Here is a 23,037-nt window from a genome sequence, read left to right on the forward strand (position 1 = left end):
TCCCTATCACCTCCTCTGATATCTTTCCTTATTCCATCTATTACACTGTAGCTCAAATCGTCTACTTTCCCTCTGTGGAAATCATGTATGTGTCAGGCAACAGGGTAAGAGTCATCTTTATTAAGGATTGTCCTCAAATGTTGGAGAATCCTTTTATGCACCGGAAGTTTGGTACTAACCACATACACTTTAGGACAACTGCATTTCAAGATGTAAATTACAAAATCACTTTTGCAGGTATATCTTCCTTTGATGGTATGAACTATTCTGTCTCCCATAGTAATGACTTTAATATTTTTGCCATTCCTACATGCCTTACACTTCGAACATTTGTAGAAGACATCCTGAGTATTAAGCCATGTCTTGTTGGTAATTTGCTGTCTCAAATCGCTCTTCACCAGTGTATCTTTCATGGATTTTCCTTTCATGTAAGTTACCTGTAGCTTACTGGCTAATTCCTCACCTATCACTGGATCACTCTTTAACATGTGCCAGTGTTTTTGCAAAATCTTTCTCACTTGTGTATAAACAGTATTGTAAGTCGTTATAAATCTCATAATGCCTGGTCCTTTCCCACATTTATTCCCCTTATTTTCATTGATCTTTTTATTTCTATTCTCTTATGTGCAAAAAAGTAGAGCATCTCTAGATCGAGATTTCACTTTTCTAATAGCTCCATCAAGTATTGCATCTGAGTATCCTCTGCTCTGTAATCTCTTAATCATTCCATCCTTTGCACTTTTAAAGTTATTTTCCATGCTACAAATTCTCTTCGCTCTTAATAGCTCACCAAAAGGAATGCTATCTTTCAGAGGTTGGGGATGGAAACTGGTTGCATGCAAAATGCTATTCCCTGCAGTAGGTTTTCTAAACACTGATGTCTCAATTTTGTTATTTTCTATCCTGACTCTCACATCCAAAAATTCTATTTCATGTATGTATACTTTCCTTGTAAATTTCAAATTACAATCATTGACATTAATCTCATCAATGAAATTCTTGGCAGTAATGATATCGCCTATCCAGAATATAAAAATGTAATCTATGTATCTAAGCCACATCATGATGTGTTCATTCCATTTTTCTAAGGGGGGATTATTTAGTATCTGTTCTTCCCACCAACCCATGTATAAGTTGGCATAACTTGGAGGGAAACAGGTTCCCATCGCCGTTCCGCACTTTTGCTAGAAAATCTCGTTATTGAAGAAAAACATATTGTGTTGCAAGCACCAATAAATCATTTTACTTAACATTTTGCTGTGTTGATAAAAACTGAATGATCTTACTCATAAAAAATACTCAACAGCATTCACCCCTAAATCATGTGGTATACTAGTATAAAGCGCTGTCACATCAACAAAAAATCTGCCCCCCAACTGACATCAAAGATCCTCTTGAAAAAGTCTGTACTGTCTTTCAAATATGATTATAAATTACGTACTAATGGATGTAAAAATGTGTTGATATATTGAGACACAAATTCAAAGAGGCTCCCTCTGATCGAAACTATAGGCCTCCCAGGTGGTTTAACAGCATCTTTATGGATTTTAGGTATCAAATAAAACACTGGTAATTTTGGAAAGTCAACCTTTAAAAATCCATATTCTTGATCACTGATGAGACCTTTGTCTCTCCATTGCTGCAGTTCAACATCAAATTTACTCTTTATATTTTCCACATGCTTCATATCAATAATCTTATAACATGTTGCATCATTCAACTGTCTATAGGCTTCTTCCATGTACTCTTGTATCGGCCAAATCACAATATTGCCTCCGTTGTCTGAACCTCTGATCACAATTTGTGGATTTTTAGATAATTTATCAAGTGTCTTATAATACCCACTTTTGATCTTCGTTGATTTCTTTATCTCTATAAATCTTATAGCCTTTAATCCTGTGATTACTGTATCTGAAAACTGATCAATTAAATCCCCACAGGGAGCTGGAACAGTTCTAGATTTAGAATTAAGACCTGATGCACCTTCCTTGTCTATTCATACCCCTTCTGACTCCAGTCTCACGATTACTTGTTTTTCATCCATTGTTTCCATTACGTTCTCCTCCAATTCCCATAACTCTCTCATCAAAGTGATGTCTTCTATTAATAAATTGTCTTCCAATACATCAACGTTGACTTCACTCTCTTGTTCTGATAGCTCAACCATTTGTGGTATCTTCCTTCTCTTAATTTCATGAATTTTCAACAATTTCAATTTGCGTATAAAAACGAAAAGATCTATACGACTCTGTTCATAATCAAAACCATTGGGCTGGCAGAATGAGAGGCCTAAAGATACATTTCTTACATCTTCTTCTTACAATACAATATGAGATAAATTTACAACAGTCCTGTCATCTATTAATATCGTTTGTTGCTTCGAGTCATTTTCTTCTGTGTGCATTTCTCTTTCCCCCTCGTCTTTTCTGCCTCTGCCTCTTCCTCTTGGTCTGCGTCCTCCCCGCCATGGTCTGTGGTTTGTTTTTCGATCTTTCCTTAAAAAATCAAATTCTTCTTGTAACGAAGTGTGCTGCAAAGATTCCTCAATATCCGTATCAGAACTTTCACTCATGTCAACATTTGATTTCCCTCTTTCGGTGTTTTTATTTTTAGTTGATGACTCATTCCCTTTCTGACTTCTCCATTAATCAAATCGCACACTTTGTGCGATCTCAGAGGATATACTCCCTTACAAGGTAAGTAAAATACACAGAATATACACACAGACCAAAATCAGGTAAGTAAAACACTTGGAAAAGTAGTACAAACACTGTAGAACACAATGGAATGCAATAGGAGACAATAGGCCTAGGGGCAACACAAACCATATACTCCAAAAGTGGAATGCGAACCACGAATGGACCCCAGGCCGAGTGTAGTGTGTAGAGGGTCACTGGGAGTGTAAGAAAACACTAAGGGTGTCCACGATACCCCACCCCAAGACCCTGAAAAGTAGGAGTAAAGTTACCCTACTATCCCAGAATGACAGTAAAGTTGAGATAGGGGATTCTGCAAAGACAAAAACTGACTGCAACCAATCAATCAGAACATTTCTAAAGCGCACTACTCACCCTTCAGGGTCTCAAGGCGCTAGGGAGGGAGGCGCTACTGGTCGAAGAGCCACGTCTTGAGGTATTTCCTGAATGTCAGGAGGTACTGGGTCTGGCGTAGGTGGAGCGGTAGGGAGTTCCAGGTCTTGGCGGCGAGGTGAGAAAAGGATCTTGCTCCGGAAGTGGTGCGGTGGATGTGGGGGGCGGTGGCGAGTGCGAGGCTGGTGGAGCGAAGATGACGGGTGGGGGTGCGGAAGATGAGTCTGTCATTGAGGTAGGCTGGACCTGTGTTGTGGAGAGCTTTGTGTGCATGGGTCAGGAGCTTGAAGGTGATCCTCTTCGAAACGGGTAGCCAGTGCAGGTCTCTGAGGTGGGGGAGATGTGGTTGTGGCGTAGGACATCAAGGATGAGGCGGGCGGATGCGTTCTGTATTCTTTGCAGTTTTGTTTGCAGCTTGGCCGTTGTCCCTGCGTATAGAGCGTTGCCGTAGTCCAATCTGCTGCTGACCAGGGCGTGGGTGACAGATTTCTTGGTCTTGACGGGAATCCACTTGAAGATTTTGCGGAGCATGCGGAGAGTGTTGTAGCAGGGGGAGGTGATAGCATTGACCTGCTGAGTCATGCTGAGAGTGGAGTCCAAGATGAAGCACAGGTTGCGTGCGTCGGTGGTGGGTGAGGGGGCGGTACCTAGGTAGCTGGGCCACCAGAAGTCGTTCCATGCTGAGGGGTCGGAGCCGAAGATGAGGATCTCAGTTTTGTCGGTGTTTAGCTTGAGGCGACTCGATTCCATCCAGCTGGAGATGGTATGGAGTCCATTGTGGAGGTTGTTTTTTGCAGTGGTAGGGTCTTGATGTGGTGGACTGTGCGATGTTGGCGAGAGGGGCCATGTAAACGTTGAAGAGTGTTGGGCTAAGGGATGATCCCTGGGGGACGCCACAGATGATCTTGGAGGCCTCTGACAGGAACGGTGGAAGGCGGATTTTCTGGGTTCTGCCGGAGAGGAAGGACGAGATCCGGTTGAGCACCTTGTTGCGGATTCCGGCGTTGTGGAGCCGTGTACGGAGGGTGTGATGGCATACCGCATCGAAGGCTGCGGAGAGGTCCAGGAGGATGAGTGCCACGGTTTCTCCTTTGTCGAGCATGGTCCTGATGTCATCCATGGCAGCGATGAGTGTGGTCTCGGTGCTGGGATGTTTTTGGAATCCGGATTGGGAGGTGTCAATCGCCTTGCTGTCTTCCAAGGCAAAGCACTGCAAAGCACTGAAGACATATTCCTGGACTTGAGGACCTGCAAAGGAAGGGGACCAAGTCCAAGAGTCACGCAAGTGTCCAGGGGGGGCAGGAGCCCACTGAACCCGGGAACCAGCAGTCCCTGCTCTGGCGTGAAACTGGACTAAGGAAAGGGGAGTGACCACTCCCATGTCCATTACCACCCCAGGGGTGGTGCCCAGAGCTCCTCCATTGTGTCCCAGAGCTCTGCCAACTTGTTTCCAGAGGTGTGAGGGCACTCTGGAAGCCTCTGAGTGGCCAGTGCCCGCAGATGACGTCAGGGACCCCTCCTGATAGGTGCTTACCTGACTAGGTGGCCAATCTTCCTCTGAGGGCTACTTAGGGTCTCTCCAGTGGCCTTTTCCACAGTTAACAACTTGCAAGAATTCACCAGAGTTCCACTGCACCTCTCTCTTTGACTTCTGCCAAGGATCGGCTGCTGACTCCTCCAGGATGCCTGCAAAACCGCAACAAAGTAGCAAGAAGACTACCAGCAACATTGTAGCGCCTCTTCCTGCTGGGTTTCTCAACTGTTTCCTAGTGGTGCATGCTCTGAGGGCTGTCTGCCTTCACCCTGTACTGGAAGCCAAGAAGAAATCCCCTGTGGGTCAACGGAATCTTCCCCCTGCTACCGCAGGCAGCAGACTTCTGCATCACCGGTCCTCTGGGTCCCCTCTCATCTTGACGAGCATGGTCCCTGGAACACAGGAGCTGGATCCAAGTGACCCCAACAGTCCAGTGGTCCTTCTGTCCAAGTTTGGTGGAGTCCTAGCCTCCCCACGCCAGACAGTAATCCTGTGTACTGATCTGCAGCTGCTAGGGCTTCTGTGCACTTTTGCAAGGATTCCTTTGTGCACAGCACAGCCCACATCCCCAGCACTCTGTCCTGCATTGCTCAACTTGCTGAGTTGACCATGGGCTTCGTGGGACCCTCTGTTGTAGTGTTGAGACGACCTCTGTGCTCAGATTTCTTTAACGCCTGTTCAAGTGCTTCTGTGGGTGCTGCCTGCTTCTGCATGGGCTCTCTCTTTTGCTGAGCGCCCCCCTGTCTCTTCTTCCAAGGGGCTACCTGCCGGTCCTTCCTGGGCCCTGGCAGCACCCATAATGTTCAACAACCACTCTTGCAGCTAGCAAGGCTTGTTTGTGGTCTTTTAGCGTGGAAGCAACTCTGCATCCTCCAGCATGCCATGGGACATCTTCTGATTAAAGGAGAAGTTCCTGCCACCTTCTGTTGTTGCAGAATCTTTGGCTTCTTCCACACGGAGGAAGCCCCTTTGCACCTTCATCTGGGGTTTAGTGGGCTCCTGCCCCCGGACACTTGCGTGACTCTTGGACTTAGTCTCCTTCCTTTAAAGGTCCTCAGGTCCAGGAATCCATCTTCAGTGTTTTGCTGGCAGTTGTTGTCCTTGCAGAATCCCCTATCTCGGCTTTACTGTCTTTCTGGGGTAGTAGGGCAACTTTACTCCTACTTTTCAGGGTCTTGGGGTTGGGTATCTTGGACACCCTTAGAGTTTTCTTACACTCCCAGCGACCCTCTACAACCTACACTAGGCCTGGGGTCCATTCATGGTTTGCATTCCACTTTTGGAGTATATGGTTTGTGTTGCCCCTCGGCCTATTTCTACCTATTGCATTCTATTGTGATTCTACATTGTTTGCACTACTTTTCTTACTGTTATTTACCTGATGTTGGTTTGTGTACATACAATTTGTATATATTATTTACCTCCTAAGTGAGGGTATTCTCTGAGATACTTTTGGCATATTGTCACTAAAATAAAGTACCTTTATTTTTAGTATCTCTGTGTATTGTGTTTTCTTGTGATATAGTGCTAAACGATATACGTGGTAAAGTAGGAGCTTTGCATGTCTCCTAGTTCTGCTAAGCTGCTAGAACACCTCTATTCTATTAATAAGGGATAACTGGACCTGGCACAAGGTGTAAGTACCACAAGGTACCCACTATAAGCCAGGACAGCCTCCTACAACGGATCACTAATGTTCTGTTGTCCGCATCCTCATCCTCTGCCGCCTCATCCTCACTGTCCTCAGGGTCCACTGCTGTAACAGGGGCATCTCCAGTCTCTTCCTCCTGCAGAAAAGGTACATGGTGTCTGAGGGCCAGGTTGTGCAACATGCAGCATGCCACTCCAATCTGTCAGACCTTTTTGGGTGAGTAGCACAGTGATCCACCTTTCAGATGGAGGCACCTGAACGTGGCCTTTGGGAGGCCGAAGGTCCTCTCAATTATCCTTTTGGTTCTCCCATTTGCCTCATTGTAACGTTCATCAGCCCTCGTTCTGGCATTCCTCATGGGGTCAGCAGCCATGATTGGTTTGGGTAGCCAGAGTCACCTGCAAGTGTTGAGGGACAACATTTAGCCACACACTATCCTACGAGGTTATCATCAGAGGCATACACTAACATACATTGGGTGTGGACCAAGGCTCACCTATTAGCCACATCCTGTGCCTCTGTAGTTGGGCCATCACATTTGGAAAACTGCCATTCCTCAGATCAAAGGCATCATGCACAGACCCAGGAGAATTAGCATTGACATGGGAGATGTACGGGTTCGCCAGGCACACCATCTGCACATTCATGGAGTGGAAAGTCTTCAGATTCCTGAACAAATGTTCATTCTGCCGAGGGGGGCCAACGGAATATATGTTCCGTCAATATCACCATTAATATTGGGGATATGTCCCATTGCATAGAATCTGGCCTTCGCAGTGGCCACATCTTCCACCTGGGGGAAAGCTATGTAGCTGCACATGTGTTTTACTAGGGCAGGCAAGATTCGTGCCAGCACAATTGAGAACATTGGCTGTGACATTCCTGCTACCAAGCCCACTGTCACTTGGAAAGAACCTGTTGCCAGGAAATAGAGCACTGATAGCACTTGCACAAGAGGGGGGATCCCAGTCTGATGACAGATAGCTGAGATCAGGTCAGGCCCCAAATGGGAACACAGCTCTGTGATTATGGCCCTGTCCAGTCTATAGGTGAGTATAATGTGCCTGTCCCCCAGTGTAGCTAGGTCCACCAGGGGTCTGTAAACAGGGGTATGTCTCCATCTCCTATTCATCCACAGTGGTAGGAATCTAAGGGACACAAGCTTAGTAGGTTGTCAATATTTGAACAATTAAACCACAACAGCAGTCCACTTTGTGCAATCATGATTTGGGGCACTATAATTCAAAAGTATGTATCTATTTATCCTGTGACGCAGAAATTATACATAGGCCAGTTCACCCCCCTGAAATGGCTTTTGCCTGTCCTGTGTGGAGGGACAGGTGGAAGTGAGGTAATTCCGCCAACGTTGTACACCGTGGTGGTAGACGAACGTGAACCGCAGTGCAATTTCTCATTGGATAATATTGGGCCCTATGTGATACAATGGCCAATGGGGATCTACGCTGGCGGTGACGATGTAAACCGCCGCAGACATGCCTGCCATTTTCCATCTCAATTCTCACTTGTTTCCTGACCTTCCACAGAAGAAGACCTACACTCTATGTGCTGCTGTGACTTGTGTCTGGAACCTTCCATGGCCCGTGTGACTGGGGAAAGGGCCCCAGCCTTCACTCCAGAGGAGTTGGAGCGACTGTTGGATGGGTTCCTACCCCAGTACAGACTGCTGTATGGGCCTCCAGACCAACAGTTGTGTACACTGTGGGGATGATGCATGTGGCATGAATGCATGGAGATGTGTGTGAAGGCATTGTGTAAGGGTTGGTGGGGGGTGGGGTATTGTCTATTGATGGTGTACATGTTGTGAGCTGGCCTATGTGTGTTGCAATGGTGATGGCATTGGGTATGGTGGGCCATTTGTGTGATAGGCTGGGCTGTTTAATGGTGTTCTCCTGTCTGTATTGCCTCTGCAGGTCAGCACCCATCACAAGAAGGGATTATAGCGTGCCATCGCCAAGGACGTGCAGACCCGGGGGGTCTAAGGAAAGGGGAGCACCCACTGTCAAAAACAGTGGGAGGAACTGAGATGCTGGGCACGGAAGACAACGGAGGCCCAGCTGGGGATGTCCTCCCAACGAGGAATGAGTGCCCGTCGGACCCTGACCCCAATGGACTGCATACTGGTGGTGGCCCACCCTGAGCTGGATGGGCGCTTGAGGGAATCACAGCAGCTACAAGGGGGTGAGCTCAGTGGGTATCATTACAACTTATGGCTGGTGGGGTGGTATCCGGGTGGTGGTTGTGTGTTAGTGGGTACCCCTAACGTCAGGCCATACATAAAGGAATGGGTCCTCAGAAGGGTAATGGTTGCATGGCAAATACAGGTAACCTAGCTTGTAAGTATTCACTTCTAGGCAGGGCTGCATGGGTTCCAGTTGTGCTGCAGTTGGTGGTGTGTGCTCCTCCTCAGGCCTTGGTGACTAACCATTTCACTGTTAGTGCAATGCATAGTGTGTAGGCCTGTTCCCTGTGTGTGAGGTTGCTGTATATGCCAACTGTGATGTTGGTGCAGTCATTAACTCAGTGTATCCTTTGCCTCTCTCCCCCCCTTTCTTGTTTTGTCATCCTGTCCTTGTGTGCATTAAAATCATCTGGTGGAGAAGCAGAGGAACCGGTGACAGAGGGAGCTGCATCCCACAGGACCCTGGAGGCAGAGTCCACTGATGCCGTGGGAACCAGTGGGATGGAGAGTGAGGGGAGCACCACGGCAGAGACTGGAGGGGACAACACAGACTCTGATACCTCCTCCAATGGGGGCTCCCTGGTAGTGGTGGACACCTCTGTGACCACCCCAGCTGCAGGTACAACCGCCACCCCCGTACCAGCACCGCCCTCCCAGTAGCCTCTCAGCGAGTTGCCCATGTCTGCGCACCAAGGAGGGTGGGCATCTCCTGCGCCCCAGGCACCTCATGCCCTGCCCCCGTCAGCCCTGCTGCCCTGAGTGAGGAGGCTGTTGACCTCCTGAGATCCATCTCTGACAATCAACCATTGTGAATGCCATCCAGGGGCTGGCATCCCAGTTGCAGCAGTGTAATGCATTCCTGGAGGGCATTTACACTGGATTAGCTGCCAAACAGAGATCGATTCAGGCTCTGGCCTCCTCTATGATGGCAGCCATTGTCCCTGATTCTGCCATACCTCCCTCCCTCTACCACTTCCCAGTCCCAATCTTCTCAACCCCAACCCATCCCAAGCACACAGACAGACAAACATGCACACAAGGCAACATCCAAGAGTGGCACAGGTAAACACAAGTACCACACTTCATCCCACAGGTACTCACACAAGTACCATACAGTTGCAAACACAACATCAACAGCCTCCATTGTCTCTCCCTCTTCCTCCTCCTCCATCTCCCTCCCAGTCTCGTCCACACTCACACCTGCACGCACTACATCAACATTCACTACCAGCATCACCACACCAAGCAGAACACACACCTCACTGGCATACACCTCCACAACAGCCACGCACACGTCCCCTGTGTCCTCTCCCACCGTGTCTGTCCCCCCCGAAAGGACACAAATGCAAACACTCACTCAACAGGCATCCACCTCACATCAGCATACAGCCCATGTACTTGCACCCAAATCCAGCATACATATACCTCCAACAACCACTCCCTCCACTCCCATTACTCTTCCCTCCTCCCACCCCAACATCCCTAAAAAGCTTTTCCTTGCCCAACTTGACCTCTTCCCTACCCCTCCGCCCCGTCCTGCACATATAGGCAGGGTTCCAAGGACACAGCCCAGCAACTCAGCCAAACAGTCTACGGGGACAGTGGTAGCACCACCAACACATGGTGGTAAGGATTCCAGGGCTACGACACTGAAGGGAAAGGAGCTAGTACCACCAGGAATGAAACTTAAGAGTCCTGCACCAGCTATGAGGAAGGAGCCTGCAACAGCTGTGAGGAAGGGGAAGGAGCCTGCAACGGCTGTGGAGAAGGGGAAGGAGCCTGCACCATGAGGCCCCCTCCAGAACCAGTGGGCTTGTTTCTGCATCCGACTCTCCCCTCCCCCTGAGGTGCCTGCATATTTGCAAACTGATGCCCCTTCAGTGTACTATCCAGATTTGGTCAGGACTCGAGTTAGGCCTTAGACTGTGCCATGTGGCAATGAAGGCCCTTTGAACAATGGACTGGGCAGTGTCCCTTTGTGTACATGTGTACTTATCTGTTTCATTGTCAAATTGAATTATTATTTTTGATGTTGACCAGATTACAATCACTTTAGTCAGTTCCTGTTGTCCTTGCATTATTCTGATGTTTTTCGTGGACAAATTGTTTTTCGTGTGCAGCTGGTTGTGTGTATGGTGTGTGTGTGTGTTGGATGTGTGTGGTGCATGTGTGTGTCACTTTCGTTTTACTCCCACACCCTCCCTTGTGTGCTAGGCGGCAGTACTCCCCGTCGTTGTCTTTGTCGGCGTTGGTGTTCCAGGTGGAGCATCACGTAGAAGATCATCGGGAAGGCATGCAGGTCAGGTTCCATGGTGGCGTGGTTCTTCTCTGTGTCTCCAATGGTGAGTCATTTCCCTTCTGAGCTCGGTTTCCACCAGGCTTTTGTTGGCGTTGGTATCGCCCCGGAAAAGGTGGAGGTTTTGTTCCTCATAATATGGTGGGTGGTACTTTGATACCCGCCTGGCTGTTGGCAGCTGCCGCCGTGGTGACTTGTTTCCGCCGTGGCGGTTGATGTGATACATTGGCAGTCCATTGAAGGTATCACCGCCATGGTCATAATTTGGCGGTAGTTACTGCCAGCCTGTTGGCGGTATTACCGCTACTTTATCACTCACCGCCAGGGTTGGAATGAGTGCCTGAGATCTTAGCCTGATTGTGGAGGTCTCTGTCAAGTGTGCAGAATGTAAAATAACATTATCACATCACTTTTAGTATACATGTGTAAGTCTACACTTTTCAGAACTTTACAGTGGTAAAAGGTGGACAGACAAATGTATAGTTACTGCCATGTGCAAGAGTACATTCAATTGGATTAAATTTAAACATGTAGATTTTTCCTTGTAAATAGGCCACTGAGTTACTGAACATTTGCATGTTTAGTTGGAATGGCTTACATTGGTAGCTTGTTTTGTTTACTGCCATTGCATTATTTGAAATGTAACAACAGGGTGCCCCTTCTCTAAAGCCTGTAAGAATACTAGAAATGGTACTACTTTTACCGACTGTAACATAACGTTGGTTCAGTCACCTGTGACTCACAGGTGAATGGAAGCATATGTCAGACTTGTTGGGGTTTACAGTGAATAAAATTCTCTTGTGAAGAAAATAAATAAGCCTACAGTGCTGGGAGCACTACATGATTATAAGTCACAAACTGGGCCCTGAGAGCTCGAAAGAAATACTTTGAGCATGTAAGAATACCAACTATGGTTTTAACATTCTTGTATTAAAAAATGATTAAACAAATGGATCCATTTTTATGTTTTTGCATTTTGTTTCATTACTGGTTTCTGCATTTAGTTGTATAAAAATATTTTTTGTACCTACTTTATAAGAAGTTAATGTCCTTTACTGAAATGTGTGTAGTGGTGTAGTATGTAAGGTTGGAATGGTCTGTTTGTTAAAAAGCAGCAAATAAAGAGTGCTTGCTGACAAAGGTGATATTTATGGAACAGCAATAAGTAAATAACTACAAGAAATGTAGTGTCTCAGGGAGGAAAAGATTTTCCTTTTGAGATACTAACTACAAGTGATGTTAACCCTAGGAGAGGAAACGTGTTTGCTACCCCCATGGTTCCATCCACACCTTGTTTGAACCTACAGTTCATGATGTTGATGTGGTCTAATGCTTTGCATGGGTGGTATTGTTGCCAGCCAATAGACAAAGCATTTGTGAGTCAGATGTGGCTCCTCTTCTGGCAACCCAAAAAATGATTAGGCATTTCCTCCATTCCTATCCTCACCAACAACCTGGTACATTGCTCAAGACCAACACAACAAGCACAGTCCAGTTTTACACAAGCTAGGAGCTACTCGTTCACCTACACATGCGACACACAGATAAACATACAGAGAAGATGGGCTTCATTTTAAAATTTGTAATGCAAATATTGGACCTGTTCAATGTAACTCTGTTTATACATACAACATATAATAAGCCCATGATACATTCAGGGCCTGATTTACTAAAAAGTAACAGCTCAATGCAGCAGCTAAACTTTCTGCACTGTTATACGTTGCATGAAAGGGAGAGAGCAGATTGCCACCATATCTATAAATATGTGGCACTCTTTTCCTCTCTCCCTGTGCTGGAACACTTTTGGCTGCCATGTGCCAATGCACACAACCTTGTGTCATAGTCCCAGGGTGTAACCCTTCCAGTACAAAAGGTATGCTTTAAAGCTTTTCCCACTTTTCCCACTTTATCTATGTGTCATATGTGACAAAACACAGCAAAGGTGAAAAAACGTTGAGGATTGAAAACATGTTTCCTCATTGTGCCTACCTCAAGAAGGTGTACGGTTGTGGTACGAATCCCTGTCTACCAGTGTAATTAGATATAGAGATTTGTATAAAAAATCAGGGGTGGTTGCAAGGGAACGCCTATGAACCACCCATAAAATGCCCCAATGACACAAAGTAAAGCAAATCAGCACATACTGCAATTGTGTATTACATTGGGATACTATCCAAAAGAAATCCTTATTTACGCTGACTAGTAAAAACAACTGTAACACTTTTCATCAGGTTTGAGTTACAAAGTATTGCCAACCTAATGCAAAGAGTTAGTAAATCGGGAACCTAATCTGCAGTGGGCCTTAAAATTCTTGGCAATGCAAGCTGAATTTTAAGTGACTTCTTGCTCTATGTTCTAGTGAGCGTAAACTCTACAATCTTTAAAATAAGGGCCTGATGTAGAGTTTGATAGAGAAGGTTACTCTATCATAAACATGATGGATATCTCATCTGCCATACTGCGATCTCATTATAGTCTATAGACTTTGTAATACAGGACATCCGTCACTTTTGTGACAATGTAACTCATCATCTAAACTTTAAATCAGGCCCTAAGTTGTTACTAGAGCATAAGTGCACTGTTTTCTGACCTGGTGTTAGTTAGGTCTACTGGAAGTATGAGATTCTACATCCATGATGCTGATCACATAAAAATGGATTTGCCACATATTCCACCACCTGAGAAATAATATTTAATTTTTAACAAAAAATGTTTTTTGCGGGTCAAATAGATCAAACTTTAACCCCTTCGCTGCCAGGCCTTTTCCCCCTCCTGTGCCGAGCCTTTTTTGGTTATTTGGGGCAGTTCGGGCTTAGGCCCTCATAACTTTTTCTTCACATAAGCTACCCACGCCAAATTTGTGTCCTTTTTTTCCAACATCCTAAGGATTCTAGAGGTATCCATACTTTGAGGGTTCCCCAGAAGGAGGCCAAGAAATTAGCCAAAATACAGTAAAAATATCGTAGTTTTTAAAAAAAAATGGGAAAAAGGGGCTGCAGAAGAAGGCTTGTGGTTTTTTCCCAAAGGGAACAACAAAGGGTTTGCGGTGCCAAAATCACCAGCTTCCCCGCTTTCAGGAACAGGCAAACTTGAATCAGAAAACCCAATTTTTCTACACAATTTTGGCATTTTACTGGAACATACCCCATTTTTACGATTTTTTGTGCGTTGAGCCTCCTTCCAGTCAGTGACAGAAATGGGTGTGAAACCAATTGTGGATCCCAGACACCGAAACATTTCTGAAAAGAAGACAAAATTCTGAATTCAGCAAGGGATAATATGTGTAGATCCTACAAGGGTTTCCTACAGAAAATAACAACTGAAAAAAAAAAATTGAAATTGAGGTGAACAAAACTGCAATTTTTCTCTACGTTTTACTCTGTAACTTTTTCCTGCAATGTCAGATTTTTGAAAGCAATATACCGTTACGTCTGATGCACTCCTCTGGTTGCAGGGATATATAGGGCTTGTAGGTTCATCAAGAACTCTAGGTAACCAGAGCCAATAAATGACCTGCACCCTGCAGTGGGTTTTCATTCTATACCTGGTATACAGCAATTCATTTGCTGAAATATAAAGAGTAAAAAATAGCTATCAAGCAAACCTTTGTATTTCCAAAATCGGCACAAGATAAGGTGTTGAGGATCAGTGGTTATTTGCCCATCTCTGAATTCCGGGGTGCCCATACTAGCATGTGAATTACAGGGCATTTCTCAAATAGACGTCTTTTTTACATACTCTCTTATATTTGGAAGGAAAAAATGTAAAGAAGGACAAGGGGCAATAACACTTGTTTTGCTATTCTATTTTCCCCCAAGTCTCCCGATAAAAATGGCACCTCACTTGTGTGGGTAGGCCTAGCGCCCGCAACAGGAAATGCCCCAAAACACAACATGGGCACATCCCATTTTTTGACAGAAAACAGAGGTGTTTTTTGCAAAGTGCCTACCTGTAGATTTTGGCCTCTAGCTCAGCCGGCACCTAGGGAAACCTACCAAACCTGTGCATTTTTTAAAACTAGAGACCTAGGGGAATCCAAGATGGGGTGACTTGTGGGGCTCTGACCAGGTTCTGTTACCCAGAATCCTTTGCAAACCTCAAATTTGGCTAAAAAAACATATTTTCCGCACATTTCGGTGGCAGAAAGTTCTGGAATCTGAGAGGAGCCACAAATTTCCTTCCACCCAGCGTTTCCACAAGTCTCCCGATAAAAATGACACCTCACTTGTGTGGGTATGCCTAGCGCCCGGGACAGGAAATGCCCCAAAACACAACGTGGACACATCCCATTTTTTGACAAAAAACAGAGGTGTTTTTTGCAAAGTGCCTACCTGTAGACTTTGGCCCCTAGCTCAGCCGGCACCTAGGAAAACCTACCAAACCTGTGCATTTTTGAAAACTAGAGACCTAGGGGAATCCAAGATGGGGTGACTTGTGGGGCTCTGACCAGGTTCCGTTACCCAGAATCCTTTGCAAACCTCAAAATTTGGCTAAAAAAACACATTTCCTCACATCTCGGTGACAGAAAGTTCTGGAATCTGAGAGGAGCCACACATTTCCTTCCACCCAGCCTTCCCCCAAGTCTCCCGATAAAAATGATACCTCACTTGTGTGGGTAGGCTTAGAGCCCGCGACAGGAAATGCCCCAAAACACAACATGGACACATCCCATTTTTTGACAGAAAACAGAGGTGTTTTTTGCAAAGTGCCTACCTGTAGATTTTGGCCTCTAGCTCAGCCGGCATTTAGCGAAACCTACCAAACCTGTGCATTTTTTAAAACTAGAGACCTAGGGAAATTCAAGATGGGGTGACTTGTGGGGCTCTGACCAGGTTCTGTTACCCAGAATCCTTTGCAATCCTCAAAATTTGGCTAAAAAAACTCATTTTCCTCACATTTCGGTGACAGAATGTTCTGGAATCTGAGAGGAGCCACAAATTTCCTTCCACCCAGCGTTCCCCCAAGTCTCCTGATAAAAATGGTACCTCACTTGTGTGGGTAGGCCTAGCGCCCACGAAGGGAAATGGCCCAAAACACAACGTGGACACATCACATTTTTTCACAGAAAACAGTGCCTACCTGTGGATTTTGGCCTCTAGCTCAGCCGGCACCTGGGGAAACCTAGCAAACCAGTGCATTTTTAAAAGCTAGACACCTAGGGGAATCCAAGATGGGGTGACTTGTGGGGCTCTGACCAGGTTCTGTTACCCAGAATCCTTTGCAAACCTCAGAATTTGGCCAAAAAAACACTTTTTCCTCTCATTTCGGTGACAGGAAGTTCTGGAATCTGAGAGGAGCCACAAATGTCCTTCCACCCAGCGTTCCCCCAAGTCTCCCGATAAAAATGGTTCCACACTTGTGTGGGTAGGCCTAGTGCCAATGAAAGGAAATGGCCCAAAACACAACGTGGACACATCACATTTTTTCACAAAAAACAGAGGTGTTTTTTGCAAAGTGCCTACCTGTGGATTTTGGCCTCTAGATCAGCCGACCCCAGGGGGGGCAGAAATGGCCTAAAAGAAATTTGCCCCCCTGCCCCCCAACCCTCCCCGGGGAGCGACCCTTGCCTAATGGGTCGCTCCCCATCTCTAAAAAAACAAACAAAAAAAACCACACAAAAATAAATAGCTCTGGCACCTGGAGGTTTCTGCCCCCCTGGGGGCAGATCAGCCTAATAACATCCCCTTGCGTGATGGTGCAAAACAAAAAAGATCCCTGGTGCCTAGTTGTTTCGGGGGCAGATTGACCTAAAATCGGCCGATCTGCCCCCAAAGCAGGCAGAAATGGCCTAAATACAATTTGCCCCTCCAGGGGAGCGACCCTTGCCTAAGGGGTCGCTCCCCATCTGTAAAACAACAACAACAAAAAATCCCCGGTGCCTAGTGGTTTCTGCCCCCAATCAGCCTAATTAAAATAGGCTGATCTGCCCCCCTGGGGGGCAGAAATGACCTAAAATAAATTTTCCCCCTAGGGGAACGACCCTTGCCTAAGGGGTCACTCCCCTCACGTGAAATAAAAAAAAAAAACTCCCTGGTGTCTAGTGGTTTCTGTCCCCCTTGGGGGCAGATTGGCCTCTTAAAAATAGGCCAATCTGCCCCCGGGTGGGGCAGAAATGGCCTAAATATAATTTGCCCCCTATGGGAGCGACCCTTGCCTAAGGGGTCGCTCCCCACCTCTAAAATAAAAAAGAAAACAAAAAAACAAAAATATCCCTGGTGCCTAGAGGTTTCTGCCCCCCCTGGAGGCAGATCGGCCTAATAATAGGCCAATCTGCCCCCAGGGGGGGCAGAAAAGGCCTTTAAAAAAATGCCCCCCCGGGAGCGACCCTTGCTCCAGGGGTTGCTCCCCCATGACAGTTTCCTTTTTTAAAATAAATCCCTGGTGTCTAGTGGGTGTTTCAAGAGCCGGATTGCTTTGCAATCCGGCTTTTGAAACGTTCAGAGAGACTTCAAAGGGAAGGAAATTCCTTTCCTTCCCTTTGAAGCCTTTCTGGGCCTCCCCCAAGTGATCGGAAGATTCCGATCGCGCTGGAAGCTGAGCTTCCAGTGCGATGGGAGGAGGCCCTGTGACAATCAGCGCTGTCTCAGGGGGGGTGGGAGGGGTTGGGGGTAGAATGGGGGTGGGGGGAACACCTCAGAGGGAGCGCTCCTGCTGGGCTCTGTACCCAGGACGTAATGTTTACATCCTGGGCACAGCAGCACTGTGCCTCAGGGCGTAACCATTACGTCCTGGGCACAGAAGGGATTAATAAAATCATGATAATATGTTTCTGCACAGTGGACAGGCCTTTGCAAAAGTTAATTGGTCATCTTTCAGTAGTTTATTGATGTATTTGGGTATTGAACTGGTATTTGATAAGGTGACATATTTTCCCAAACACTTTTACCATCTAAACAAAATGTCAAATGAATGAAGTAATACTCTAAAAAAATGTGCAGCATTACGCTCACTTAATTTGTCCTTAATTGCACATAATTTAGGGGCTCATTACGACTTTGGTGGTTAGAATCATCTGAATGCCAAAGCCACAGGGAGGAAGCTGCCGTCAACTGAGAGGCCTCCCCATATGTTGTATTACGATCATAGTATGATGTCCCCGCCAGTCAGCCTGATGGGAACTGTAGCACAATGCCACCCTTGGAATGCACACTGTCTGCAGGCCAGACAGTGAGCATTCCGGGGGTGCTGGGCAGAGGGGGCTTCTTCACTGCCCATGCAATGGGCATGGGCAGTGTAGGTGACCCCTGTCGCCCCCTGTACTGTGTTTCTGCCAGCCTTTTCATGGCAGGATGCCTGGCATGAAAAGGCTGGCAGAAACTAGACTCTGTTCTGCCATGGCTGACCAAAACTCCGACTGCCGTCAGCCCATGAGGAACCATGTTCCTGGTGGGGAGAGTGGTCCCCTGGCAGTCCTGACTGTCATGGTCCTAATGTGGCAGTCGAACACTTGAACACCGCAAGGCTGGCCGTCTCATGACTGCAATCTTCTTAATCGGGCCCTTAGTAAACGCCACTGCATTATTTGGTCTCCCCAGTTGCATAATTATATTGTCTTTGGACATAGTACATAAGAGTAAAGTTACTTTCACGTGTTAGAATACACTTACATGATTTAATCTTTAAGACCCTGAGTTGTGAACATTTTCAGATTTACTTAGGCGTGCTTACATTGGTAGCCCTTGATTTATTTTCTGCCATTGCATTATTCCATCTAGTTCGTCTGGGCAGAGTTTGTGGAGTTCTGCTGCGCGGAAAAAACTCCACTGCACCACACAGAGTTCTGCCAGCGGCAGAGTTTAGCCTAGTTGCCCTGTTCACATTGATTTTCAGCACCAGCGCTAACTTCTTTCTGGTGCTCAACTAGATTTTCTACTCGAGTGGCAACTTCCTCAATGCCAGCAGCAGTTTTTTCAGCACAGGCTGGATTACTAGAGTTCAGAAATCTCACTTTTGGCAACTTCAATTTGGTGATCCACATGAGAGAAAATACTCTGCTCGAGGGGACTTGGTAGAGTGTTTCGGAACTCCACATTCTGGGTGGAGCGCGAAGTGGGCAGAACTTAGCAAACTCCAGCTGCGGAGTAGAATTCTTCACCCACCCGTACAATATAGTAGCAATAGAGGGCTACTTTTTTAAAGCTTAAATGAGTACAGGAAGTAGTACTACAGGAGTATTTTTTTTACATTTTGTAACATACCTTTTTGAATCACAGATGAATGGAGGCATATGGTCAACTTAATTGGGTTTGTAATGAATCAAATTCTTTTGTGAAGAAAATAAATAGGCCTGAAGTGCTGAAAGCATTATGGGTTACATGTATGTAGCATTTTGTACATCGCAACCAGCGAATCGGCCGTTTGCGACGTGCAAAATGCACTTTGGCATGTACAAACCCATTTTTGCGATTCGGTGAACTATTTACCAAATCGCAAAAAGGGATTGCGAGTCGCAATTAAGAATGGGTGTTCCGTTCCTAATTGCGAGTCGCAGTACCATGAATGATTGTTTTGCGACCGCGTATGCGTTCGCAAAACAATTGCAGTTAGCACCAATGTCACACTGGTGCTAACCCATTTGAAAACGGAAAGGGGTCCCCATGGAACCCTTTCCCCTTTGTGAATGACAGTAAAAAGTTGCATAACCAAAACTTTCGTACAGGTGGCCCTACATGATTATAAGTTACAAGCCAACACCGGGTGCCCTGATAGCTCAAAATAAATAAATGGAACCTGTAAGAAAGCCAACTTAGGGAACCTTAGCACTGTGTAGCAGTATCATCAGTATTAACGAAACTAAAATTGGTGGTGTACAAAGACAATGGTATTGGGTCCTGATCCCATTAAATGTTTTTGAAGCTTACAACCCCTGTTAACTACTTGGTGGAAAAACTAATTGTGGATCTGTGTTAAGCTGAATTCCCTTACTTTTGCCTGATAGGATCCAGATGATTCAAATAGCTTGCATATATTTGTCACTAGATTTACCCCAGGCTTACCCCAGAGGAGTTCCCCAACGCTTCCCCTTTTAAAACCTTCTTTTCCGTTTAGGCCCATTTATATTTCAAGGGAATGTCCTTGTTCATGTGTATAGATTCCACACACCGTTTAACATGGGGAAAGATCAAGCCAAGGAAATAACTTGCTCTCTCAGAGCTTGGCCAAGAAATAAAAATGCATGTCCTGGAACCTTCATATGTTAAACCCATTCAGACCACTTATTTTCCTCACTTAAAACTGAACCAGTCCTGTTAGTGAAGAATCTTGGTGTTCTGGTGGATTTGAAACTTTATCTAGAACATATGCGTCTACTCCCTTGAAAATACATTTTTCTGTCTAGGCATCCTCTGCTGCATCTTTTTTTTTGTTTCAAAGCTTACCTGTGTTTATTGCTTCCCGTAGACTCTCAGTAGTTCCTTTGATCAACTTTGCTTCCTAATTATTCAAACCCCTTGTAAATCTTGTGTGGAACAATGCTCCCAGGTCTACCAGTGGATAAAAAATAATCATCTTTAGTTTAGGTTCATGGGGCAAATTTATGAAAAGTGGCGCTACACACTTTCCGTGCGTCCCTTAACGCCCTACTAACACCACCATATGTGTGCTGTATTTAAAATACTCAGGGGTACTAGCATCATAATTTTTGGGGCTAGTCCGGCGCATTGCAGGATTAGTGTCAGAAATGTTTACGTTAATCCGGCAAAGCACCCAGAGGCCTAGTGAAAACAATGGGAGGCTCCCTGTATGACAATAAAAATGGCATAAAAGAAATCTCTTCGAGTTCTTTGTGCCATTTTTTCCCCCTTCTAGCACTGGAAAGCCCCCCCTTGCTTACATTATGTCTAGCGCCAGGGAGTACTTTGTAAATATGGTGCAGTGTTTTTGGCCTTCGTTTGGGAAATGTTAAAAAAATGATTTTTGTGATAATGCTCTAGTACTTTAGGATTCTTTCGTCTAACAAAACTTCAGTGCCAAGATTTCTGTTTCGGGTGTATGCTTTGCACTGTATACATGGGTGAATGGATAGATAGCTAGATAGATAGATAGATAGATAGATAGATAGATAGATAGATAGATAGATAGATAGATAGATAGATAGATAGAACTAACTGTGGTCCTCTCAACATGTTTTATATGTACAGTCTGTGGGACATTGTACCTAATCTACAACTTCATTTGGTAAAAACGTTGGTGTGTTGATTACTGGGCTCAATGTATAATAAGACATTTACCAGAACTTCTAAGATGCTTTACTTGCACAGCCCTTGCAGATTTAAAAAAAGTATGATTGGAAAAAACTGCAGGTCTGACTTAATTGTAATGTTCCCTGCAAGCATCTTTTGTGCACACCAGAATTTATGTCCATCGCCAAAGTAATGCTAGGCATGTTGGCTTGCCAATGCATGTGTATCTGCATGACCCAGGTTTTGAACATTGACATTGATTAAGTGCTCATTCTTTTTTTTAAGGGAATCATGGATTGAGAAGCAAATCACGTTTCAAAAAAAAATCAAGCAAGTTCTCACATACGACCTCAGCAAAAGAAACCCATTTTCGCCCACTGTCCTGCCCCAGGCTGACTGCCTGCTCTTACCACATTGCTTGGACTGCCACATGATGACCAAAGAGGGGTTCTGCAGTGCCCTGAAAAATATCTCATCACAGTTAAAGAAAGGAGGGCATCTCATACTGATACTGGGCTTTGAAGGAACCTTTTACATGGTTGGGAGTTGCAAGTTTCCCCATCTTGCCTTGGATGAGGGTTTCGTGAAGAAAGCACTTGGTGATGCTGACTATGACATTAAGGAGCTACAGTTGGTGCCTAGGCAAACTGAATCATTGTATGATGTGACAGATTACCAAGGCTTTTTCTATGTTAATGCTTGCAAGAAGTAGTTTTGTCTACTGATGGATCATAATTTATAAGTAGGTATGCTCATCATAAGAAAAAACTCTACAGCTGATGACCCCGGTGGCTTTCTGCTTCCTATCAATCCTCTCATTGACTAACAATTTACTTTATTCTTCATATTCTCTATCCCAGCTTCATATAGTTGGTGCATTGCTTATACAGTTAATCTATATATTTGCCATTTGATTTTCCTAAATGAGACATAAGCTCATTTAGCATTTTTACAAATAGACCACATTTCTATGTATTTTCCTTAACAATAAGCTTGCTCTGCATCATTGTTCTAGGTTATCTGTGATCATGTGGTCCATGGAGATGGATCACATACAATGCACAAAGAATAGGACCGTAAAATATTTGAAGGAATTTGTACAATTTTCTAGTGGAGAGTTTCTTTATTTTTGTCATTTTTTAGTCCACAATGAGATACCTTACTGTGTTTTCCACATCTCATCAGGCTTGGAAGTATGAAATGCTGCTTTTAAACCACTGCTCCCCAGGACACACTATGGGGGTCATTACAACCTCTGCAGTCTTTTTACAAGACCGCCGAGGGACCGCCATGCTGAAGACCGCCAGTGGTGGCGGTTTTCCGCTCAGCGTATTATGACTGTTGGCAGCTCTACGTCGTTTTTCCGACGGAGAGCCGCCAACAGCCATAGTGACCGGCGCGGGGAAGTGGAGGTTGCTCCACCTCCACCGCCACACCTACAGAACACTGCCCAGCGAATCACGTCCTGTGATACTGCGCATCGGTGTGGTGTCGGCGGAGCTGCCCCCAAGGTTCCGTCCCCTCCCGGAGGATCGACGGAACAGGTAAGTAGATCGTCCGTGAGGGGAGCGAGGTGGGGGGGTGTTGTGTGTTGTGTGCATGCATGGGGGTGTGCGTGGGTGTATGTAGAGGGGGTGTGTGAGTGCGTGTATGCTTGCGGGGGTGTTGCGTGTTTTGGGAATGAGTGCGTGTATGTCTGTAGGTATGTCTGTATGGATGTGCACGTGTATGTTTGAATGTGGGTATGCATGTCTGACTGTGTGTGTGGATGTTGGCATGTGTGTTGGTGTGTGTGCGTGTATGTGTGTTGGTGGTGCCTGCGTGCGTGTCGGGTGTGTATGTGTAAGGTAATGTCGGGGGTCGGGGTGGGGAGGGGGCCCTGCCACCTTTGGGGGGTGGCAGTGTTGGTGGGGAGTGTAGGGGAGGGAGTTGGGGTGGGGGTTGGAGGAGACCCCTGTCAAGGCCAGTGAAGGAATTCCCTGGCACTGATAGTGCTTACCGCCATGGATTTCATGGCGGTTCCTACCGCTGGAAATCCACGGCGGTAAGCCGGGTCACAATACCGGCGGCGGTATTGTCACGGCCG

At 45.8% G+C, this 23,037-nt stretch overlaps 1 protein-coding gene across 1 annotated transcript in view; it reads left to right on the top strand.

Annotated features, from left to right (window-relative positions):
* LOC138258124 (indolethylamine N-methyltransferase-like) overlaps window positions 1-22,559 on the top strand; it is a 55,708-nt gene extending 33,149 nt beyond the window's left edge. The window contains exon 3 of the mRNA XM_069205919.1: window positions 21,237-22,559. Coding sequence (XP_069062020.1) covers window positions 21,237-21,663 — 427 coding nt within the window. The 3' untranslated portion in view covers window positions 21,664-22,559. The remainder of the gene's footprint in view (window positions 1-21,236) is intronic.
* Window positions 22,560-23,037: the final 478 nt, after the last annotated feature.

Source organism: Pleurodeles waltl, chromosome 2_1, assembly GCF_031143425.1.
Source record: "Pleurodeles waltl isolate 20211129_DDA chromosome 2_1, aPleWal1.hap1.20221129, whole genome shotgun sequence".
NCBI lineage: Eukaryota > Metazoa > Chordata > Amphibia > Caudata > Salamandridae > Pleurodeles > Pleurodeles waltl.